Source organism: Hemitrygon akajei, chromosome 9 (genome assembly GCF_048418815.1).
Source record: "Hemitrygon akajei chromosome 9, sHemAka1.3, whole genome shotgun sequence".
Classification (NCBI taxonomy): domain Eukaryota; kingdom Metazoa; phylum Chordata; class Chondrichthyes; order Myliobatiformes; family Dasyatidae; genus Hemitrygon; species Hemitrygon akajei.
The window spans coordinates 2,226,200-2,245,700 of NC_133132.1; the positions used below are offsets into that span (position 1 = coordinate 2,226,200).

General features: G+C 50.9%; 1 protein-coding gene across 1 annotated transcript in view; it reads right to left on the reverse strand.

Annotated features, from left to right (window-relative positions):
- Positions 1 to 3,442: 3,442 nt before the first annotated feature.
- The window catches only part of LOC140733778 (glutathione hydrolase 1 proenzyme-like), a 277,967-nt gene continuing 261,908 nt past the window's right edge, over positions 3,443 to 19,501 (reverse strand). Inside the window, exon 10 of the mRNA XM_073057535.1 lies at positions 3,443 to 3,668. Coding sequence (XP_072913636.1) covers positions 3,443 to 3,668 — 226 coding nt within the window. The remainder of the gene's footprint in view (positions 3,669 to 19,501) is intronic.

A 19,501-nucleotide genomic window follows, 5' to 3' on the forward strand; every position in this document is an offset into this window, starting at 1 on the left:
CATGCCACTCCACGGACACAGCCCTGATCATGCCACTCCACTGACACAGTCCTGATCATGCCACTCCACGGACTCAGTCCTGATCATGCCACTCCACGGACACAGCCCTGATCATGCCACTCCACTGACACAGTCCTGATCATGCCACTCCACTGACACAGTCCTGATCATGCCACTCCACTGACACAGCCCTGATCATGCCACTCCACGGACTCAGCCCTGATCATGCCACTCCACGGGCACTGCCCTGATCATGCCACACCACAGGCACAGCCCTGATCATGCCACACCACAGGCACAGCCCTGATCATGCCACTCCACTGACACAGCCCTGATCATGCCACTCCACGGACTCAGCCCTGATCATGCCACTCCACGGGCACTGCCCTGATCATGCCACACCACAGGCACAGCCCTGATCATGCCACACCACAGGCACAGCCCTGATCATGCCACTCCACGGACTCAGCCCTGATCCTGCCACTCCACGGACACAGCCCTGATCGTGCCATTCCACGGACTCAGCACTGATCGCGCCATTCCACGGACTCAGCCCTGATCGTGCCATTCCACGGACTCAGCCTTGATCGTGCCATTCCACTGACACAGCCCTGATCATGCCACTCCACGGACACAGCCCTGATCATGCCATTCCACTGACACAGCCCTGATCATGCCACTCCACTGACACAGCCCTGATCATGGAACTCCACGGGCACTGCCCTGATCATGCCATTCCACTGACACAGCCCTGATCATGCCACTCCACGGACACAGTCCTGATCATGCCATTCCACTGACACAGTCCTGATCATGCCACTCCACTGACACAGCCCTGATCATGCCATTCCACTGACACAGTCCTGATCATGCCAGTCCACGGACACAGTCCTGATCATGCCATTCCACTGACACAGCCCTGATCATGCCACTCCACTGACACAGCCCTGATCATGCCACTCCACTGGCACAGCCCTGATCATGCCACTCCACTGACACAGTCCTGATCACGCCATTTCGGGGACACAGTCCTGATCATGCCACTCCACTGACACAGCCCTGATCATGCCAGTCCACGGACACAGCCCTGATCATGGAACTCGACGGACACAGGCCTGATCATGGAACTCGGCGGACACAGCCCTGATCATGCCACTCCACGGGCACAGTCCTGATCATGCCACTCCACGGACACAGCCCTGATCATGCCACTCCACGCACACAGTCCTGATCATGCCATTCCACGGGCACAGTCCTGATCATGCCACTCCACGGACACAGCCCTGATCATGCCACTCCACTGACACAGTCCTGATCATGCCACTCCACTGACACAGCCCTGATCATGCCACTCCACTGACACAGCCCTGATCATGCCACTCCACTGACACAGTCCTGATCATGCCACTCCAGGGACACAGCCCTGATCATGCCACTCCACTGACACAGTCTTGATCATGCCACTCCACGGACTCAGTCCTGATCATGCCACTCCACGGACACAGCCCTGATCATGCCACTCCACAGGCACAGCCCTGATCATGCCACTCCACGGGCACTGCCCTGATCATGCCACACCACAGGCACAGTCCTGATCATGCCACTCCACGGACACAGCCCTGATCATGCCACTCCACTGACACAGCCCTGATCATGCCACTCCACTGACACAGCCCTGATCATGCCACTCCACTGACACAGTCCTGATCATGCCACTCCACTGACACAGTCCTGATCATGCCACTCCACGCACACAGTCCTGATCATGCCACTCCACTGATACAGTCCTGATCATGCCACTCCACTGACACAGCCCTGATCATGCCACTCCACTGACACAGCCCTGATCATGCCACTCCACTGACACAGTCCTGATCATGCCACTCCACGCACACAGTCCTGATCATGCCACTCCACGGACACAGCCCTGATCATGCCACTCCACGGACACAGCCCTGATCATGCCACTCTACTGACACAGCCCTGATCATGCCACTCCACTGACACAGTCCTGATCATGCCACTCCACGGACACAGCCCTGATCATGCCACTCCACGGACTCAGTCCTGATCATGCCACTCCACGGACTCAGTCCTGATCATGCCACTCCACGGACACAGCCCTGATCATGCCACTCCACTGACACAGCCCTGATCATGCCACTCCACAGGCACAGCCCTGATCATGCCACTCCACGGGCACTGCCCTGATCATGCCACACCACAGGCACAGTCCTGATCATGCCACTCCACGGGCACTGCCCTGATCATGCCACACCACAGGCACAGCCCTGATCATGCCACACCACAAGCACAGCCCTGATCATGCCACTCCACGGACTCAGCCCTGATCATGCCACTCCACGGGCACAGCCCTGATCATGCCACTCCACGGGCACAGCCCTGATCATGCCACTCCACTGACACAGCCCTGATCATGCCACTCCACAGACACAGTCCTGATCATGCCACTCCACTGACACAGCCCTGATCATGCCATTCCACTGACACAGCCCTGATCATGCCACTCCACTGACACAGTCCTGATCATGCCACTCCACGGACACAGTCCTGATCATGCCATTCCACTGACACAGCCCTGATCATGCCATTTCACTGACACAGCCCTGATCATGCCATTCCACTGACACAGCCCTGATCATGCCACTCCACTGACACAGCCCTGATCATGCCATTCCACTGACACAGCCCTGATCATGCCACTCCACTGACACAGCCCTGATCATGCCATTCCACTGACACAGTCCTGATCATGCCACTCCACGGACACAGTCCTGATCATGGAACTCCACGGACACAGTCCTGATCATGCCACTCCACAGACACAGTCCTGATCATGCCACTCCACTGACACAGTCCTGATCATGCCAGTCCACGGACACAGTCCTGATCATGCCACTCCACTGACACAGTCCTGATCATGCATTCCACTGACACGGCCCTGATCGTGCCACTGCACGGGCACGGCCCTGATCGTGCCACTGCACGGGCACGGCCCTGATCGTGCCACTCTACGGGCACGGCCCTGATCGTGTCACTGCACGGGCACGGCCCTGATCGTGCCACTGCACGGGCACGGCCCTGATCGTGCCACTCTACGGGCACGGCCCTGATCGTGCCACTGCAAGGGCACGGCCCTGATCGTGCCACTGCACGGGCACGGCCCTGATCGTGCCACTGCACGGGCACGGCCCTGATCGTGCCACTGCACGGGCACGGCCCTGATCGTGCCACTGCACGGGCACGGCCCTGATCGTGCCACTGCACGGGCACGGCCCTGATCGTGCCACTCTACGGGCACGGCCCTGATCGTGCCACTCCATGGGCACGGCCCTGATCGTGCCACTCTATGGGCACAGCCCTGATCATGCTACTCCATGGGCACAGCCCTGATCATGCCACTCCTCGGGCACAACCCTGATCATGCCACTCCTCGGGCACAGCCCTGTTCATTCCAGTCCACGGGCACAGCCCTGATCATGCCACTCCACAGGCACAGCCCTGCAGACACCAGCTGACCTGGTTCGATGAAGTTGGGAACCGAAGGTTGAACATCATAATAATTTTTCTGGTGCGGAGTGGAGAAGTCATCCATTTGACTGTTGAAGATGATGCCACTGGTGTTAGACCTCACTTTGGATCCAAAACTGCAACAGGAAGGAGTGATATTGTCATGGAGATAAAGCACAGAGAGAGGCCCTTCATCCCACCTAGTCCATGCTGAGCACCAACCACCCAGTTTCACTAATCCTTCATTCTCCCCACATCCCCATCATTGCTCTGATTCTACCATATACAGATATACACTGACGGAACTTACCTTGGCCAATTAACCTACTAACCCACGTGATGAGGAGCAAATCAGAAACACCACACAGACAGCACCCAAGGTCAGGACCGAGCCCGGGTCTCTGGAACTGGGAGACAGTGGACTGCATCACTGGACCTCCCATTAGCAAAACAAATTTAGGTGACAGAGACGTCAAACAAAAGTGAACTTCACAAAGTCATCTTTGTAAGTGGGAGGGAATGTTGGGTGCAGTGATAGGATCTCACTCTCGTTCTAAGGATGATCGACTCCTCCAGGATTTCAGCGACACACACCGACTGCTGGAGGAGGTCCGCAGGTCAGGCAACACCAACGGACAGTCGGAGTTTCAAGCTGAGCCCTTTCATCTGCACTTCGGATAACACTTCCCTGGAATATGGACCACAGTGCTGAAAGGCTGGATGAATCAATGAGAAGTAGTCTCTCGACGTCCGAGGAAGACGAGTGTGTTGCGCGGTCAATGTCTGTGGGGACGCATATGACTTCTGAGGGCGAATCCGAAGCGCAGATGGGGCAAGGAGCTCCACCCGTTGGGGCAGGAGCGGACGCCTGTTGGGGCAGGAGCGGACGCCTGTTGGGGCAGGAGCTCCGCCTGTTGGGGCAGGAGCGGACGCCTGTTGGGGCAGGAGCGGACGCCTGTTGGGGCAGGAGCGGACGCCTGTTGGGGCAGGAGCTCCGCCTGTTGGGGCAGGAGCGGACGCCTGTTGGGGCAGGAGCGGACGCCTGTTGGGGCAGGAGCGGAAGCCTTCCTGTGTCTCTCTTGACTCGTCCTGAGGCGCTGCATGTGCCAGTTGGCTTGGAAGTTGTTTGCTGCCTTGGAGCATAGATTGCGCCACTTGGACCGGTCAGCAGCAGTGTGTTCGAGATCGCGGGGCTGGAGTTTGGCCCACTTAAGGTTTGACTTGAGGTTGTCCTTGTACCTCTTCCTTGGGCGACCTTGGGCACGGTTGCCCTGCTCCAGTTCTCCGTAGAACAACTGGCGCGGCATTCTGGACTCATCCATGCGGATCAGACGGCCGGTCCATCTGAGCTGAGCCTTCAAAACGTTGGCTTCAATGCCTGTGGAACTGCCTCGGTCCAGGACTGACAGGTTGAGATACGGTCTTGCCAGCGGATTTACATGATTGATCGCAGAGCGCGATTGTGGAATTGGCTCGGTCCAGGACTGTCAGCTTGGAGATACGGTCTTGCCAGCGGATTTACATGATTGATCGCAGAGCGCGATTGTGGAACTGGCTCGGTCCAGGACTGTCAGGTTGGAGATACGGTCTTGCCAGCGGATTTACATGATTGATCGCAGAGCGCGATTGTGGAATTGGCTCGGTCCAGGACTGTCAGCTTGGAGATACCGTCTTGCCAGCGGATTTACATGATTGATCGCAGAGCGCGATTGTGGAATTGGCTCGGTCCTGGACTGTCAGGTTGAGATACGGTCTTGCCAGCGGATTTACATGATTGATCGCAGAGCGCGATTGTGGAATTGGCTCGGTCCTGGACTGTCAGGTTGGAGATACGGTCTTGCCAGTGTATTTACATGATTGATCGCAGAGCGCGATTGTGGAATTGGCTCGGTCCAGGACTGTCAGGTCGGAGATACGGTCTTGCCAGCGGATTTACATGATTGATCGCAGAGCGCGATTGTGGAATTGGCTCGGTCCAGGACTGTCAGCTTGGAGATACGGTCTTGCCAGCGGATTTACATGATTGATCGCAGAGCGCGATTGTGGAACTGCCTCGGTCCAGGACTGTCAGCTTGGAGATACGGTCTTGCCAGTGGATTTACATGATTGATCGCAGAGCGCGATTGTGGAATTGGCTCGGTCCAGGACTGTCAGCTTGGAGATATGGTCTTCCCAGCGGATTTACATGATTGATTGCAGAGCGCGATTGTGGAATTGGCTCGGTCCAGTACTGTCAGCTTGGAGATACGGTCTTGCCAGCGGATTTACATGATTGATCGCAGAGCGCGATTGTGGAATTGGCTCGGTCCAGGACTGTCAGGTTGGAGATACGGTCTTGCCAGCGGATTTACATGATTGATTGCAGAGCGCGATTGTGGAATTGGCTCGGTCCAGGACTGTCAGCTTGGAGATACGGTCTTGCCAGTGGATTTACATGATTGATCGCAGAGCGCGATTGTGGAATTGGCTCGGTCCAGGACTGTCAGGTTGAGATACGGTCTTGCCAGCGGATTTACATGATTGATCGCAGAGCGCGATTGTGGAATTGGCTCGGTCCAGGACTGTCAGGTTGAGATACGGTCTTGCCAGTGGATTTTCATGATTGATCGCAGAGCGCGATTGTGGAATTGGCTCGGTCCAGGACTGTCAGCTTGGAGATACGGTCTTGCCAGCGGATTTACATGATTGATCGCAGAGCGCGATTGTGGAATTGGCTCGGTCCAGGACTGTCAGCTTGGAGATACGGTCTTGCCAGCGGATTTACATGATTGATAGCAGAGCGCGATTGTGGAATTGGCTCGGTCCAGGACTGTCAGGTTGAGATACGGTCTTGCTAGTGGATTTACATGATTGATTGCAGAGCGCGATTGTGGAATTGCCTCGGTCCAGGACTGTCAGCTTGGAGATACGATCTTGCCAGCGGATTTACATGATTGATCGCAGAGCGCGATTGTGGAATTGGCTCCGTCCAGGACTGTCAGCTTGGAGATACGGTCTTGCCAGCGGATTTACATGATTGATTGCAGAGCGCGATTGTGGAATTGCCTCGGTCCAGGACTGTCAGCTTGGAGATATGGTCTTGCCAGCGGATTTACATGATTGATCGCAGAGCGCGATTGTGGAATTGGCTCGGTCCAGGACTGTCAGGTTGGAGATACGGTCTTGCCAGCGGATTTACATGATTGATTGCAGAGCACGATTGTGGAACTGCCTCGGTCCAGGACTGTCAGGTTGGAGATACGGTCTTGCCAGCGGATTTACATGATTGATTGCAGAGCGCGATTGTGGAACTGCCTCGGTCCAGGACTGTCAGGTTGGAGATACGGTCTTGCCAGCGGATTTACATTATTGATTGCAGAGCGCGATTGTGGAATTGGCTCCGTCCAGGACTGTCAGCTTGGAGATACGGTCTTGCCAGCGGATTTACATGATTGATCGCAGAGCGCGATTGTGGAATTGTTCAAGCTCTTTGACATGTCTGCGATGCAGTGTCCAGGTTTCACAGCCATATAGAAGTGATGAGACCACAACAGCATTGTAAACACAACTGAATCTGCATATGCTGGAAATAAATAAAAACACAAAATGCTGGCAGAACTCAGCAGGCCAGACAGCACCTATGGGAGGAGGTAGTGACGATGTTTCGGGCCGAAATCTTCAGATTAGTGGAGAGGTGAATGTCTTTGTGCTGCAGAACTTTGACCCGGAGCCTTCCGAGTGCCTGGCTTGCTTTCTGGATCCTAGACGTGATTTCTTTATCAAGGGCACCGTCGCTGGAGATGGTACTCCCCAGGTATTTGAAGTTGCCAATAGTCGGTGCTAATCCTGCCCTGAAAACCAAGTTTTTCAAAGCAAAAGATAGGGCATACAACAAAGCAAACATTAGTGGGAAGTTGTAGGATTGGGAAGCTTTTAAAAACCAATAGAAGGCAACTAAAGAAGCAGAAAGGAGAGGAAAGACGAAATATGTCAGGCCAGCAAATCATGAAAAAGGGTTTTATTTTTCCAAATATATAAATATATTGAGAGTAAAAGAGAGGCAAGAGTGGATATCACACTGCTGGAAAGTTATGCTGAAGGGGTAGCAATGGGAGGCAGACAAAATGGTGGATGAACTCAATAAATATTTTGTGTCAGTCTTTACTGTGGAAGATACAGATAGAATACCAGTAATTTGAGAACGTCAGGGAGTCGGAGTGTTGTTGCTATTACTAAGGAGAAGGTGAGAAATGTAAATGGACCAGATGAACTACACCCCAGAGTTCTGAAAGAAGTAGCTGAGGAGATTGTGGTGGCTTTAGTAATGATAGTTCAAAAACCACTGGATTCCTCAGTGATTCCGGAGTACAGGAAAATTGTAAATGTCCCTGCACTTTTTAAGGGAGGGAGGCAAGAGAATAGAAATTATGGCCAGTTAACCGAACTCAAATGGTTGGGAAAATGTTGGAGTTCATTATTAAGGATGAGGTTTCAGGGTAATTGGTGACACATTGATAAGATAGGCCAAACTCAGCATATTTTCCTTAAGGGGAAATCTTGCCTGATAAATCTGTTGGAGTTCTTTGACAAGACAAAGGAGAGTCAGTGGAGGATGCTAAACTGGATTTTCAGAAGGCCTTTGACAAGATGCTGTAGATAAGCCTGCTGTACAAGATAAGAACCCATGGTATTACAGGAACGGTACGAGGGGATGGAAGATTGTCTGACTGACAGGAAGCAGAGTGGGAAAAATGGGAGACTTTCTGGTCAGCTGACTGTTGGCGGCCCGCAGAGGTCGGTGTTGTAGCTAGGAAAGGCATGTAATGAAGGTAATGACACAGTTGTAATTGGGACTTCATTTTGCAAAGGGATTTGGGTAAGTCAGGTTGGTGTCCTGTCACGAGAGAGGGTATTTGTTGATGCCTACGAGACGGCTTTTTAGAGCAGCTTGTGCTTGAGCCTACTCGGGGAAAGGACATCTTAAATTGGATGTTGTGGAATAAGCCAGATCTTAGTGGGGAATTTAACATAAAAGAACCCTGAGGAGGCAGTGATGATAATATGATTGAATTCATAACGCAGTTTGAGAGGGAGAAGCATAAGTCAGGTGTATCAGTATCGCAATGGAATAAAGGGAATTACAGAGGCACGAGAGAGGAGCTTGCCCAGGTGGGTCGGAGGAGGATACAGGTGGGGATGACGACAGAGCAGAGATGGCTGAAGTTTCTGGGAATAGTTCACAAGGTGCAGGATAGATATGTCCCACAGAAGCAGTGTTCTCAAATGGCAGGAGTAGGCAACTGTGGCTGAGGAGGGAAGTTAAGGACTGCATAAAAAGCCACGGAAAGGGCATCTAAGGCAGCAAAAGTGAGTGGGAAGTTGAGTGATTGGGAAACTGTCAAATACCAACAAGAGGCAACTAAAAAAGCTATAAGAAGGGAAAAAGATGAAATATTCAGATTCAGATTATTGTCATTTAAAAGCCACAAATGCAATGCAGTTAAAAAATGAGACAACGTTCCTCCAGAATGATATCAACAAACCACACGACAAAATAGACTACACCAGAAGATTCACATAACGATTGGCAATCCCCAATCCAGAGTTCGGAGAGGCTGCTGCATATTAATATCGTGCTACCATCTTAGCGCGTTCCCAGGAAAGAAGCTCCAAATCCACTAGACAAACAAGACCAAAAACTAAAGCTACAAGACCTGCACAAAACCACACAGTTACAACATATAGTTACAACAGTGCAAACAATACCATCATTTGATAAAAAACAGACCATGGGCACAGTAAAAATAGTCCAAAATTGTTAAAAGACTGTAAGTTCGAAAGAAACCACCACACAGTTTCCACAAGTCCTCAGGGTCCCGACAGACTCGCCATCCCACACCGGCGGCAGAAGGGAATACCCCCGCTATGGACTTCCACGGTGCCGCCCGACTCAGCCTCGCAGACGCAGCACACAATGAAAGCTCAGTCGAACCCATCCTCGCAGACGCAGCACACAATGAAAGCTCAGTCGAACCCATCCTCGCAGACGCAGCACACAATGAAAGCTCCGTCGAACCCAGCCTCGCAGACACAGCACACACAGTGAAAGCTCCGTCGAACCCAGCCTCGCAGACGCAGCACACAGTGAAAGCTCCGTCGAACCCAGCCTCGCAGACACAGCACACAATGAAAGCTCCATCGAACCCAGCCTCGCAGACGCAGCACACAGTGAAAGCTCCGTCGAACCCAGCCTCGCAGACGCAGCACACAATGAAAGCTCCGTCGAACCCAGCCTCGCAGACACAGCACACAATGAAAGCTCCGTCGAACCCGGCCTCGCAGACACAGCACACAGTGAAAGCGTCGAACCCAGCCTCGCAGACACAGCACACAGTGAAAGCGTCGAACCCAGCCTCGCAGACACAGTACACAGTGAAAGCGTCGAACCCAGCCTCGCAGACGCAGCACACAGTGAAAGCTCCGTCGAACCCAGCCTCGCAGACGCAGCACACAATGAAAGCTCCGTCGAACCCAGCCTCGCAGACGCAGCACACAATGAAAGCGTCGAACCCAGCCTCGCAGACACAGCACACAGTGAAAGCTCCGTCGGACCCAGCCTCGCAGACGCAGCACACAATGAAAGCTCCGTCGAACCCAGCCTCGCAGACACAGCACACAATGAAAGCTCCGTCGAACCCAGCCTCGCAGACGCAGCACACAGTGAAAGCTCCGTCGAACCCAGCCTCGCAGACGCAGCACACAGTGAAAGCTCCGTCGAACCCAGCCTCGCAGACGCAGCACACAATGAAAGCTCCGTCGAACCCAGCCTCGCAGACGCAGCACACAATGAAAGCTCCGTCGAACCCAGCCTCGCAGACGCAGCACACAGTGAAAGCTCCGTCGAACCCAGCCTCGCAGACACAGCACACAGTGAAAGCTCCATCGAACCCAGCCTCGCAGACGCAGCACACAGTGAAAGCTCCGTCGAACCCAGCCTCGCAGACGCAGCACACAATGAAAGCTCCGTCGAACCCAGCCTCGCAGACACAGCACACAGTGAAAGCTCCATCGAACCCAGCCTCGCAGACACAGCACACAGTGAAAGCTCAGTCGAACCCATCCTCGCAGACGCAGCACACAGTGAAAGCTCCGTCGAACCCAGCCTCGCAGACGCAGCACACAGTGAAAGCTCCGTCGAACCCAGCCTCGCAGACGCAGCACACAATGAAAGCTCAGTCGAACCCATCCTCGCAGACGCAGCACACAGTGAAAGCTCCGTCGAACCCAGCCTCGCAGACGCAGCACACAATGAAAGCTCCGTCGAACCCAGCCTCGCAGACACAGCACACAGTGAAAGCTCCGTCGAACCCAGCCTCGCAGACACAGCACACAATGAAAGCTCCGTCGAACCCAGCCTCGCAGACGCAGCACACAGTGAAAGCTCCGTCGAACCCAGCCTCGCAGACGCAGCACACAATGAAAGCTCCGTCGAACCCAGCCTCGCAGACACAGCACACAGTGAAAGCTCCGTCGAACCCAGCCTCGCAGACACAGCACACAATGAAAGCTCCGTCGAACCCAGCCTCGCAGACGCAGCACACAATGAAAGCTCCATCGAACCCAGCCTCGCAGACGCAGCACACAGTGAAAGCTCCGTCGAACCCAGCCTCGCAGACGCAGCACACAGTGAAAGCTCCGTCGAACCCAGCCTCGCAGACACAGCACACAGTGAAAGCGTCGAACCCAGCCTCGCAGACACAGCACACAATGAAAGCTCCGTCGAACCCAGCCTCGCAGACGCAGCACACAATGAAAGCTCCGTCGAACCCAGCCTCGCAGACACAGCACACAATGAAAGCTCCGTCGAACCCGGCCTCGCAGACACAGCACACAGTGAAAGCGTCGAACCCAGCCTCGCAGACGCAGCACACAATGAAAGCTCCGTCGAACCCGGCCTCGCAGACACAGCACACAGTGAAAGCGTCGAACCCAGCCTCGCAGACGCAGCACACAGTGAAAGCTCCGTCGAACCCAGCCTCGCAGACGCAGCACACAGTGAAAGCTCCGTCGAACCCAGCCTCGCAGACACAGCACACAATGAAAGCTCCGTCGAACCCGGCCTCGCAGACACAGCACACAGTGAAAGCTCCGTCGAACCCAGCCTCGCAGACACAGCACACAGTGAAAGCTCCGTCGAACCCGGCCTCGCAGACACAGCACACAGTGAAAGCTCCGTCGAACCCAGCCTCGCAGACGCAGCACACAGTGAAAGCTCCGTCGAACCCAGCCTCGCAGACACAGCACACAGTGAAAGCTCCGTCGAACCCAGCCTCGCAGACGCAGCACAGAGTGAAAGCTCCGTCGAACCCGGCCTCGCAGACACAGCACACAATGAAAGCTCCGTCGAACCCGGCCTCGCAGACACAGCACACAGTGAAAGCGTCGAACCCAGCCTCGCAGACGCAGCACACAGTGAAAGCTCCGTCGAACCCAGCCTCGCAGACGCAGCACACAGTGAAAGCTCCGTCGAACCCAGCCTCGCAGACACAGCACACAATGAAAGCTCCGTCGAACCCGGCCTCGCAGACACAGCACACAGTGAAAGCTCCGTCGAACCCAGCCTCGCAGACACAGCACACAGTGAAAGCTCCGTCGAACCCAGCCTCGCAGACGCAGCACACAGTGAAAGCTCCGTCGAACCCGGCCTCGCAGACACAGCACACAATGAAAGCTCCGTCGAACCCAGCCTCGCAGACACAGCACACAATGAAAGCTCCGTCGAACCCGGCCTCGCAGACACAGCACACAATGAAAGCTCCGTCGAACCCAGCCTCGCAGACACAGCACACAATGAAAGCTCCGTCGAACCCAGCCTCGCAGACACAGCACACAATGAAAGCTCCGTCGAACCCGGCCTCGCAGACACAGCACACAGTGAAAGCGTCGAACCCAGCCTCGCAGACGCAGCACACAGTGAAAGCTCCGTCGAACCCAGCCTCGCAGACACAGCACACAATGAAAGCTCCGTCGAACCCGGCCTCGCAGACACAGCACACAGTGAAAGCGTCGAACCCAGCCTCGCAGACGCAGCACACAATGAAAGCTCCGTCGAACCCGGCCTCGCAGACACAGCACACAGTGAAAGCGTCGAACCCAGCCTCGCAGACGCAGCACACAGTGAAAGCTCCGTCGAACCCAGCCTCGCAGACACAGCACACAATGAAAGCTCCGTCGAACCCAGCCTCGCAGACGCAGCACACAATGAAAGCTCCGTCGAACCCGGCCTCGCAGACACAGCACACAATGAAAGCTCCGTCGGACCCAGCCTCGCAGACGCAGCACACAATGAAAGCGTCGAACCCAGCCTCGCAGACGCAGCACACAGTGAAAGCTCCGTCGAACCCAGCCTCGCAGACGCAGCACACAGTGAAAGCTCCGTCGAACCCAGCCTCGCAGACACAGCACACAATGAAAGCTCCGTCGAACCCAGCCTCGCAGACGCAGCACACAATGAAAGCTCCGTCGAACCCAGCCTCGCAGACGCAGCACACAGTGAAAGTGACCTGACCACAGCAGACTCCGAGTCCGTCAAACCTCCGAGCCGACGACCATCCCCTCCGGCACAGCCTCTCTGAGTCCATCCCCAATACCATCCTCTGCCGAGGGTATTAAATATGAGGGCAAACTGGCCGGTAATATAAAGCAGAATACTAAAGGTTTTTCAGTTATATAAAGAGTAAAAGGGAGGTGAGAGTTGATATCGGACCACTGGACAATGATGCTGGTGAGGTAGTACTGGGGGATGAAGAAATGACAGATGAAGATAATGAGTACTTTACATCTGTCTTCACTGTGGAAGACACTAGCAGTGTGCCAGAGGTCTGTGAGTGTCAGGGAGCGTGAATGCGTGCCATTGCTATTACAAAGGTAAAGGTGCTGGGCAAACTGAAAGGTCTTACGGTGGATAAGTCACCTGGGAGATAACGGATGCATTGGTCATGATCCTTCTTGAATCACGTGATTCTGGCATGGTCCCGGAGGACTGGAAGATCGTAAATGTCACTTCACTTTTTAAGAAGGGAGGAAGGCAAAATAAAGGAAATTATAGGTCAGTTAGCCTAACCTCAGAGGTTGGGAAAGTGTTGGGGTCTATTATTAAGGATGAGGAGAACTTGGGGATTAATGATAAAGTAAGTCAAAGTCAGCATGGTTTCTATGAAGGGAAACCTTGCCTGACAAATCTGTTAGAGTTCTTTGTGGTAGTAAAAAGCAGGGAGACAAGGACAAAGGAGAGGCAGTGGATGTTATTTACTTGGATTTTCGGAAGACATTTGATCAGGTGACACACACGAGGCTGCTTAACAAGATAAAATCCTATGGCATTACAGGAAAGATACTGCATGGATAAAGGGATGTCTGACAGGCAGGAGGCAGAGAGTGGGAATAAAGGGGGCCTTTTCCAGTTACTGCTAGTGACTAGAGGTGTTCCTCAGGGGTCAGTATTGGGACCACTGGTTTTCATATTGTTTGTCAATGATTTGGATAATGGAATTGATGTCTTTGTGGCAAAGTTTGAGGATGATACAAAGATAAGGGAGGGGTAGGTAGTGCTGAGGAAGTAATGTAATTGCAACAGGACTTAAATAAATTGGAGGAATGGGCAAAAAAGTGGCAGATGGAATACAGTGCTGGGAAATGTATGACAATGCATTTTGGTAAAAGGAACAATAGTGTGGACTATTATCTACATGGGAAGAAAATTCAAACATTAGACATGCAAAGGGACTTAGGAGTCCTCAGGCAAGACTCCCAGAAGGTTAATTGACAGGTTGAGTCTGTGGTAAAGAAGGCAAATGAAATGTTGGCATTCATTTCAAAGGGGAGAGAATATAAAAGCAAGGAGATAATGCTGAGGCTTGTCAGGCTGCACTTGGAGGATTGTCAACAGTTCTGGGCCCCGAATCTCAGAAAGATTGTGTTGTCATTGGAGAGAGTCCAGAGGAGGTTCACAAGGATGATTCCACGAAAGGAGGGGCTAACATAACCACATAACCATATAATAATTACAGCACAGAAACAGGCAATCTCGGCTCTTCTAGTCTGTGCTGAACGCTTACTCTCACCTAGTCCCACCGACCTGCACTCATATAACCATATAACCATATAACAATCACAGCACGGAAACAGGCCATTCCGGCCCTCCTAGTCCGTGCCGAACTCTTAATCTCACCTAGTCCCACCTACCCGCACTCAGCCCATAACCCTCCACTCCTTTCCTGTCCATATACCTATCCAATTTTACCTTAAATGACACAACTGAACTGGCCTCTACTACTTCTACAGGAAGCTCATTCCACACAGCTACCACTCTCTGAGTAAAGAAATACCCCCCTGTGTTACCCCTAAACTTTTGCCACCTAACTCTCAACTTATGTCCTCTTGTTTGAATCTCCCCTACTCTCAATGGAAAAAGCCTATCCATGTCAACTCTATCTATCCCCCTCATAATTTTAAATACCTCTATCAAATCCCCCCTCAACCTTCTGTGCTCCAAAGAATAAAGACCTAAATTGTTCAACCTTTCTCTGTCCTAGGTAACTTCTAGTAAATCTTCTCTGTACTCTCTCTATTTTGTTGACATCTTTCCTATAATTCAGTGACCACTACTGTACACAATACTCCAAATTTGGTCTTATTTACCAATGCCTTGTACAATTTTAACATTACATCCCAACTCCTATACTCAATGCTCTGATTTATAAAGGCCAGCATACCAAAAGCTTTCTTCACCACCCTATCCACATGAGATTCCACCTTCAGGGAACTATGCACCATTATTCCTAGATCACTCTGTTCTACCGCATTCTTCAATGCCCTACCATTTACCATGTATGTCCTATTTAGATTATTCCTACCAAAATGTAGCACCTCACACTTATCAGCATTAAACTCCATCTGCCATCTTTCAGCCCACTCTTCTAACTGGCCTAAATCTCTCTGCAAGCTTTGAAAACCTACTTCATTATCCACAATGCCACTTATCTTAGTATCATCTGCATACTTACTAATCCAATTTACCACCCCATCATCCAGATCATTAATGTATATGACAAACAACATTGGACCCAGTACAGATCCCTGAGGCACACCACTAGTCACCGGCCTCCAATCTGACAAACAGTTATCCACCACTATTCTCTGGCATCTCCCATTCAGCCACTGTTGAATCCATTTTACTACTTCAATATTAACACCTAACGATTGAACCTTCCTAACTAACCTTCCATGTGGAACCTTGTCAAAGGTCTTACTAAAGTCCATATAGACAACATCCACTGTTTTACCCTTGTCAACTTTCTTAGCAACCTCTTCAAAAAATTCAATAAGATTTGTCAAACATGACCTTCCACGCATAAATCCATGTTGACTGTTCCTAATCAGACCCTGTCTATCCAGATTATATATACCCATCTCTAAGAATACTTTCCATTAATTTACCCACCACTGACGTCAAACTGACAGGCCTATAATTGCTAGGTTTACTCTTAGAACCCTTTTTAAACAATGGAACAACATGAGCAATACGCCAATCCTCCGACACCATCCCCGTTTCTAATGACATTTGAAATATTTCTGTCAGAGCCCCTGATATTTCTACACTAACTTCCCTCAAGGTCCTACGGAATATCCTGTCAGGACCCAGAGACTTATCCACTTTTATATTCCTTAAAAGCGCCAGTATTTCCTCCTCTTTAATCATCATAGTTTCCATAACTTCCCTACTTGTTTCCCTTACCTTACACAATTCAATATCCTTCTCCTTAGTGAATACCGAAGAAAAGAAATTGTTCAAAATCTCCCCCATCTCTTTCAGCTCCACACATAGCTGTCCACTCTGATTCTTTAAGGGACCAATTTTATCCCTCACTATCCTTTTGCCATTAATATAACTGTAGAAACACCTTGGATTTATTTTCAGCTTACTTGCCAAAGCAACCTCGTATCTTCTTTCAGCTTTTCTAATTTCTTTCTTAAGATTCTTTTTACATTCTTTATATTCCTTGAGCACCTCATTTACTCCACGCTGCCTATATTTATTGTAGATCTCTCTCTTTTTCGGAACCAAGTTTCCAAAATCCCTTGAAAACCATGGCTCTCTCAAACTTTTAACCTTTCCTTTCAACATAATAGCAACATAAAGATTCTGTACCCTCAAAATTTCACCTTTAAATGACCTCCATTTCTCTATTACATCCTTCCCATAGAACAAATTGTCCCAATCTACTCCTTCTAAATCCTTTTGCATCTCTTCAAAGTTAGCCTTTCTCCAATCAAAAATCTCAACCCTGGATCCTGTCCTATCCTTCTCCATAATTACATTGAAACTAATGGCATTGTGATCACTGGACCCGAAGTGCTCCCCAACACATACCTCCGTCACCTGACCTATCTCATTACCTAACAGGAGATCCAACACTGCCCCTTCTCTAGTTGGTACCTCTATGTATTGCTGCAAAAAACTATCCTGCACACATTTTACAAACTCCAAACCATCCATCCCTTTTACAGTATGGGCTTCCCAGTCTATGTGTGGAAAATTAAAATCTCCCACAATCACAACCCTGTGCTTACTACAAATATCTGCTATCTCCTTACAAATTTGTTCCTCCAATTCTCGCTCCCCATTAGGTGGTCTATAATACACCTCTATAAGTGTTACTACACCTTTCCCATTCCTCAATTCCACCCAAATAGCCTCCCTAGACAAGCTCTCTAATCTATCCTGCCAGAGCACCACTGTAATATTTTCTCTGACAAGCAATGCTACACCTCCCCCTCTTGTCTCTCCGATTCTATCACACCTGAAGCAATGAAATCCCAGAATATTTAGTTGCTAATCACACCCCTCCTGCAACCATGTTTCACTAATAGCTACAACATCATATTTCCAAGTATCAATCCATGCTCTAAGCTCATCCACCTTTCTTACAATGCTCCTAGCATTAAAATAAATGCATTTAAGAAATTCTCCACCTCTTCCTCTCTGTTTATCTCTAACAGTACAAAGAACTTTACTGTCTTCTTTTTCTTCCTTCTCCCATACATCTGTTCCTACACTGGTTCCCCTCCCCCCTTGTATCTAGTTTAAATCCACTGGAGCCTCTCTAGCAAACCTACCTGCGAGAATATTTGTCCCCCTCCAGTTCAGATGTAAACTATCCGGCAGTTTGATTAATGTTTGGCAGCTTTGGGCCTGTACCCACTGGGATTTAGAAGAATGCGGGCGGACCTCATTGAAATTGACCGAATATTAAAAGGACTAGATAATGTGGATGTGGAGAAGATGTTTCCTGTGGAGGGGATATCCAGAACTAGAGGACACAGCCTCAGAATTGAGGGGCAACCCTTTAGAACAGAGGTAAAGAGGAATGTTTTCAGCCAGAGAGTAGTGAATCTGTGGAATGCTCTGCCACAGACTGTGGTGAGGACAAGTCTATGAGTATATTTAAAGTTGAAATTGACGGTTCCCTGATCCGTCAGGGCATTAATGGATATGATATGAAGGCAGGTGTATGGGGTTGAGTGGGATCTGGGATCAGCCATGGTGGAATGATGGGACAGACTCGATGGGCTGAATGGCCTGATTCTGCTCCTATGTCTTACGGTCTTTTGGTCTGTGGCCAATTTGCAGATGATACAGAGACAGGTGGAAGGGCAGGTAGTGTTGAGGAAACAGGGAGTCTGCAGAAGGATTTAGGCAGATTAGGAGAAAGGACAAAGAAAGAGGCAGATGGAATACAGTGTAGGGAAGTGTAAGGTCAAACTTACACTTTGATAGAAGAAATAAGGGGGCATTAATAGGGAGAAAATCCAGAATTAAGAGATGCAAAGTGACTTGGGAGTCCTCACGCAGGATTCCCTAAAGGTTAACTTCAACGTTCCTTCCCATCGATTTTCACAGCTGTGTCAACAAACCGTTCCTTTGAGCAGGAAACGGTAAAGCAGCCTGAGAACGACGTGGCGCTTTAATAAAACGTTATAGAGTGTAAATGAAAACTGCAACTGTACAGCAGCAAACACTGTACGGCATTATTTCAGTTACTGAGCACCTCTGCAGTTTCGAGAGAACACGGTACATGGAGCTTAGAAAACTAGAGAGCTATGCACTGGGGACATTCTAGGCAGGTTCTAGAGTAGGCGACCTGGTCCGCCCAACATTGTGGGTGACGTGCTGCAGATTTCCATGTCCCTATGGAGAACAGTGGTTAACTTGCAGACTGATGTGATGATGAGGAAGGCAAATGCAATGTCAGCATTCATTTTGAGAGCACTCAGCAAGGATGTAGTGATAAGGCTTTATAATCCTTGGAGTATCGTGAGGAATGTTGCACCCCTTATTTAAGAAAGGATTGGAGGGGGTCCAGATGAGGTTCATGAGAAAGATCCCGGGAGTGAAAAGGTTAACGTATGATTTGGTTTTGAATGTCCAGTACTCACTGGTTCAGAACAATGAGAGATGATCCCATTGAAGCGTATTATGGACAAGAGAAAATCCGAAGATGCTGGAAATCCAAGCAACACGCACAAAATGCTGGAGGAACTCAGCAGGCCAGGCAGCATCCGTGGAAGAGAGGACAGTTGATGTTTTGGGCCGAAACCCTTCGGCGGCACTGAAACGTATTATGGACTGGGAAATGGCTGGTCCTGTAGTTGCCACTGGAGACAAAGGCTGGGCTGGCAGTTCAGGGATGGTCCACGCTGCAGTGGACATTACTGGTGAGATTGTTGAGTTCCAGATGCCCATTGGCTGGGAGTCCTTTCCCACAGACCCTCCCACCCACCCTGTGCACTCAACCCTAGTCATCTTATCCCCCCAGTGACCCTCAGCACCATCCTTCCCCCAATTCCACCCCTCCCCCCACTCCCTCCCACACAGACATATCTCCCCATCTGTCCATCTCTTCTCCCCACACCCAGATCCACCCTCCAC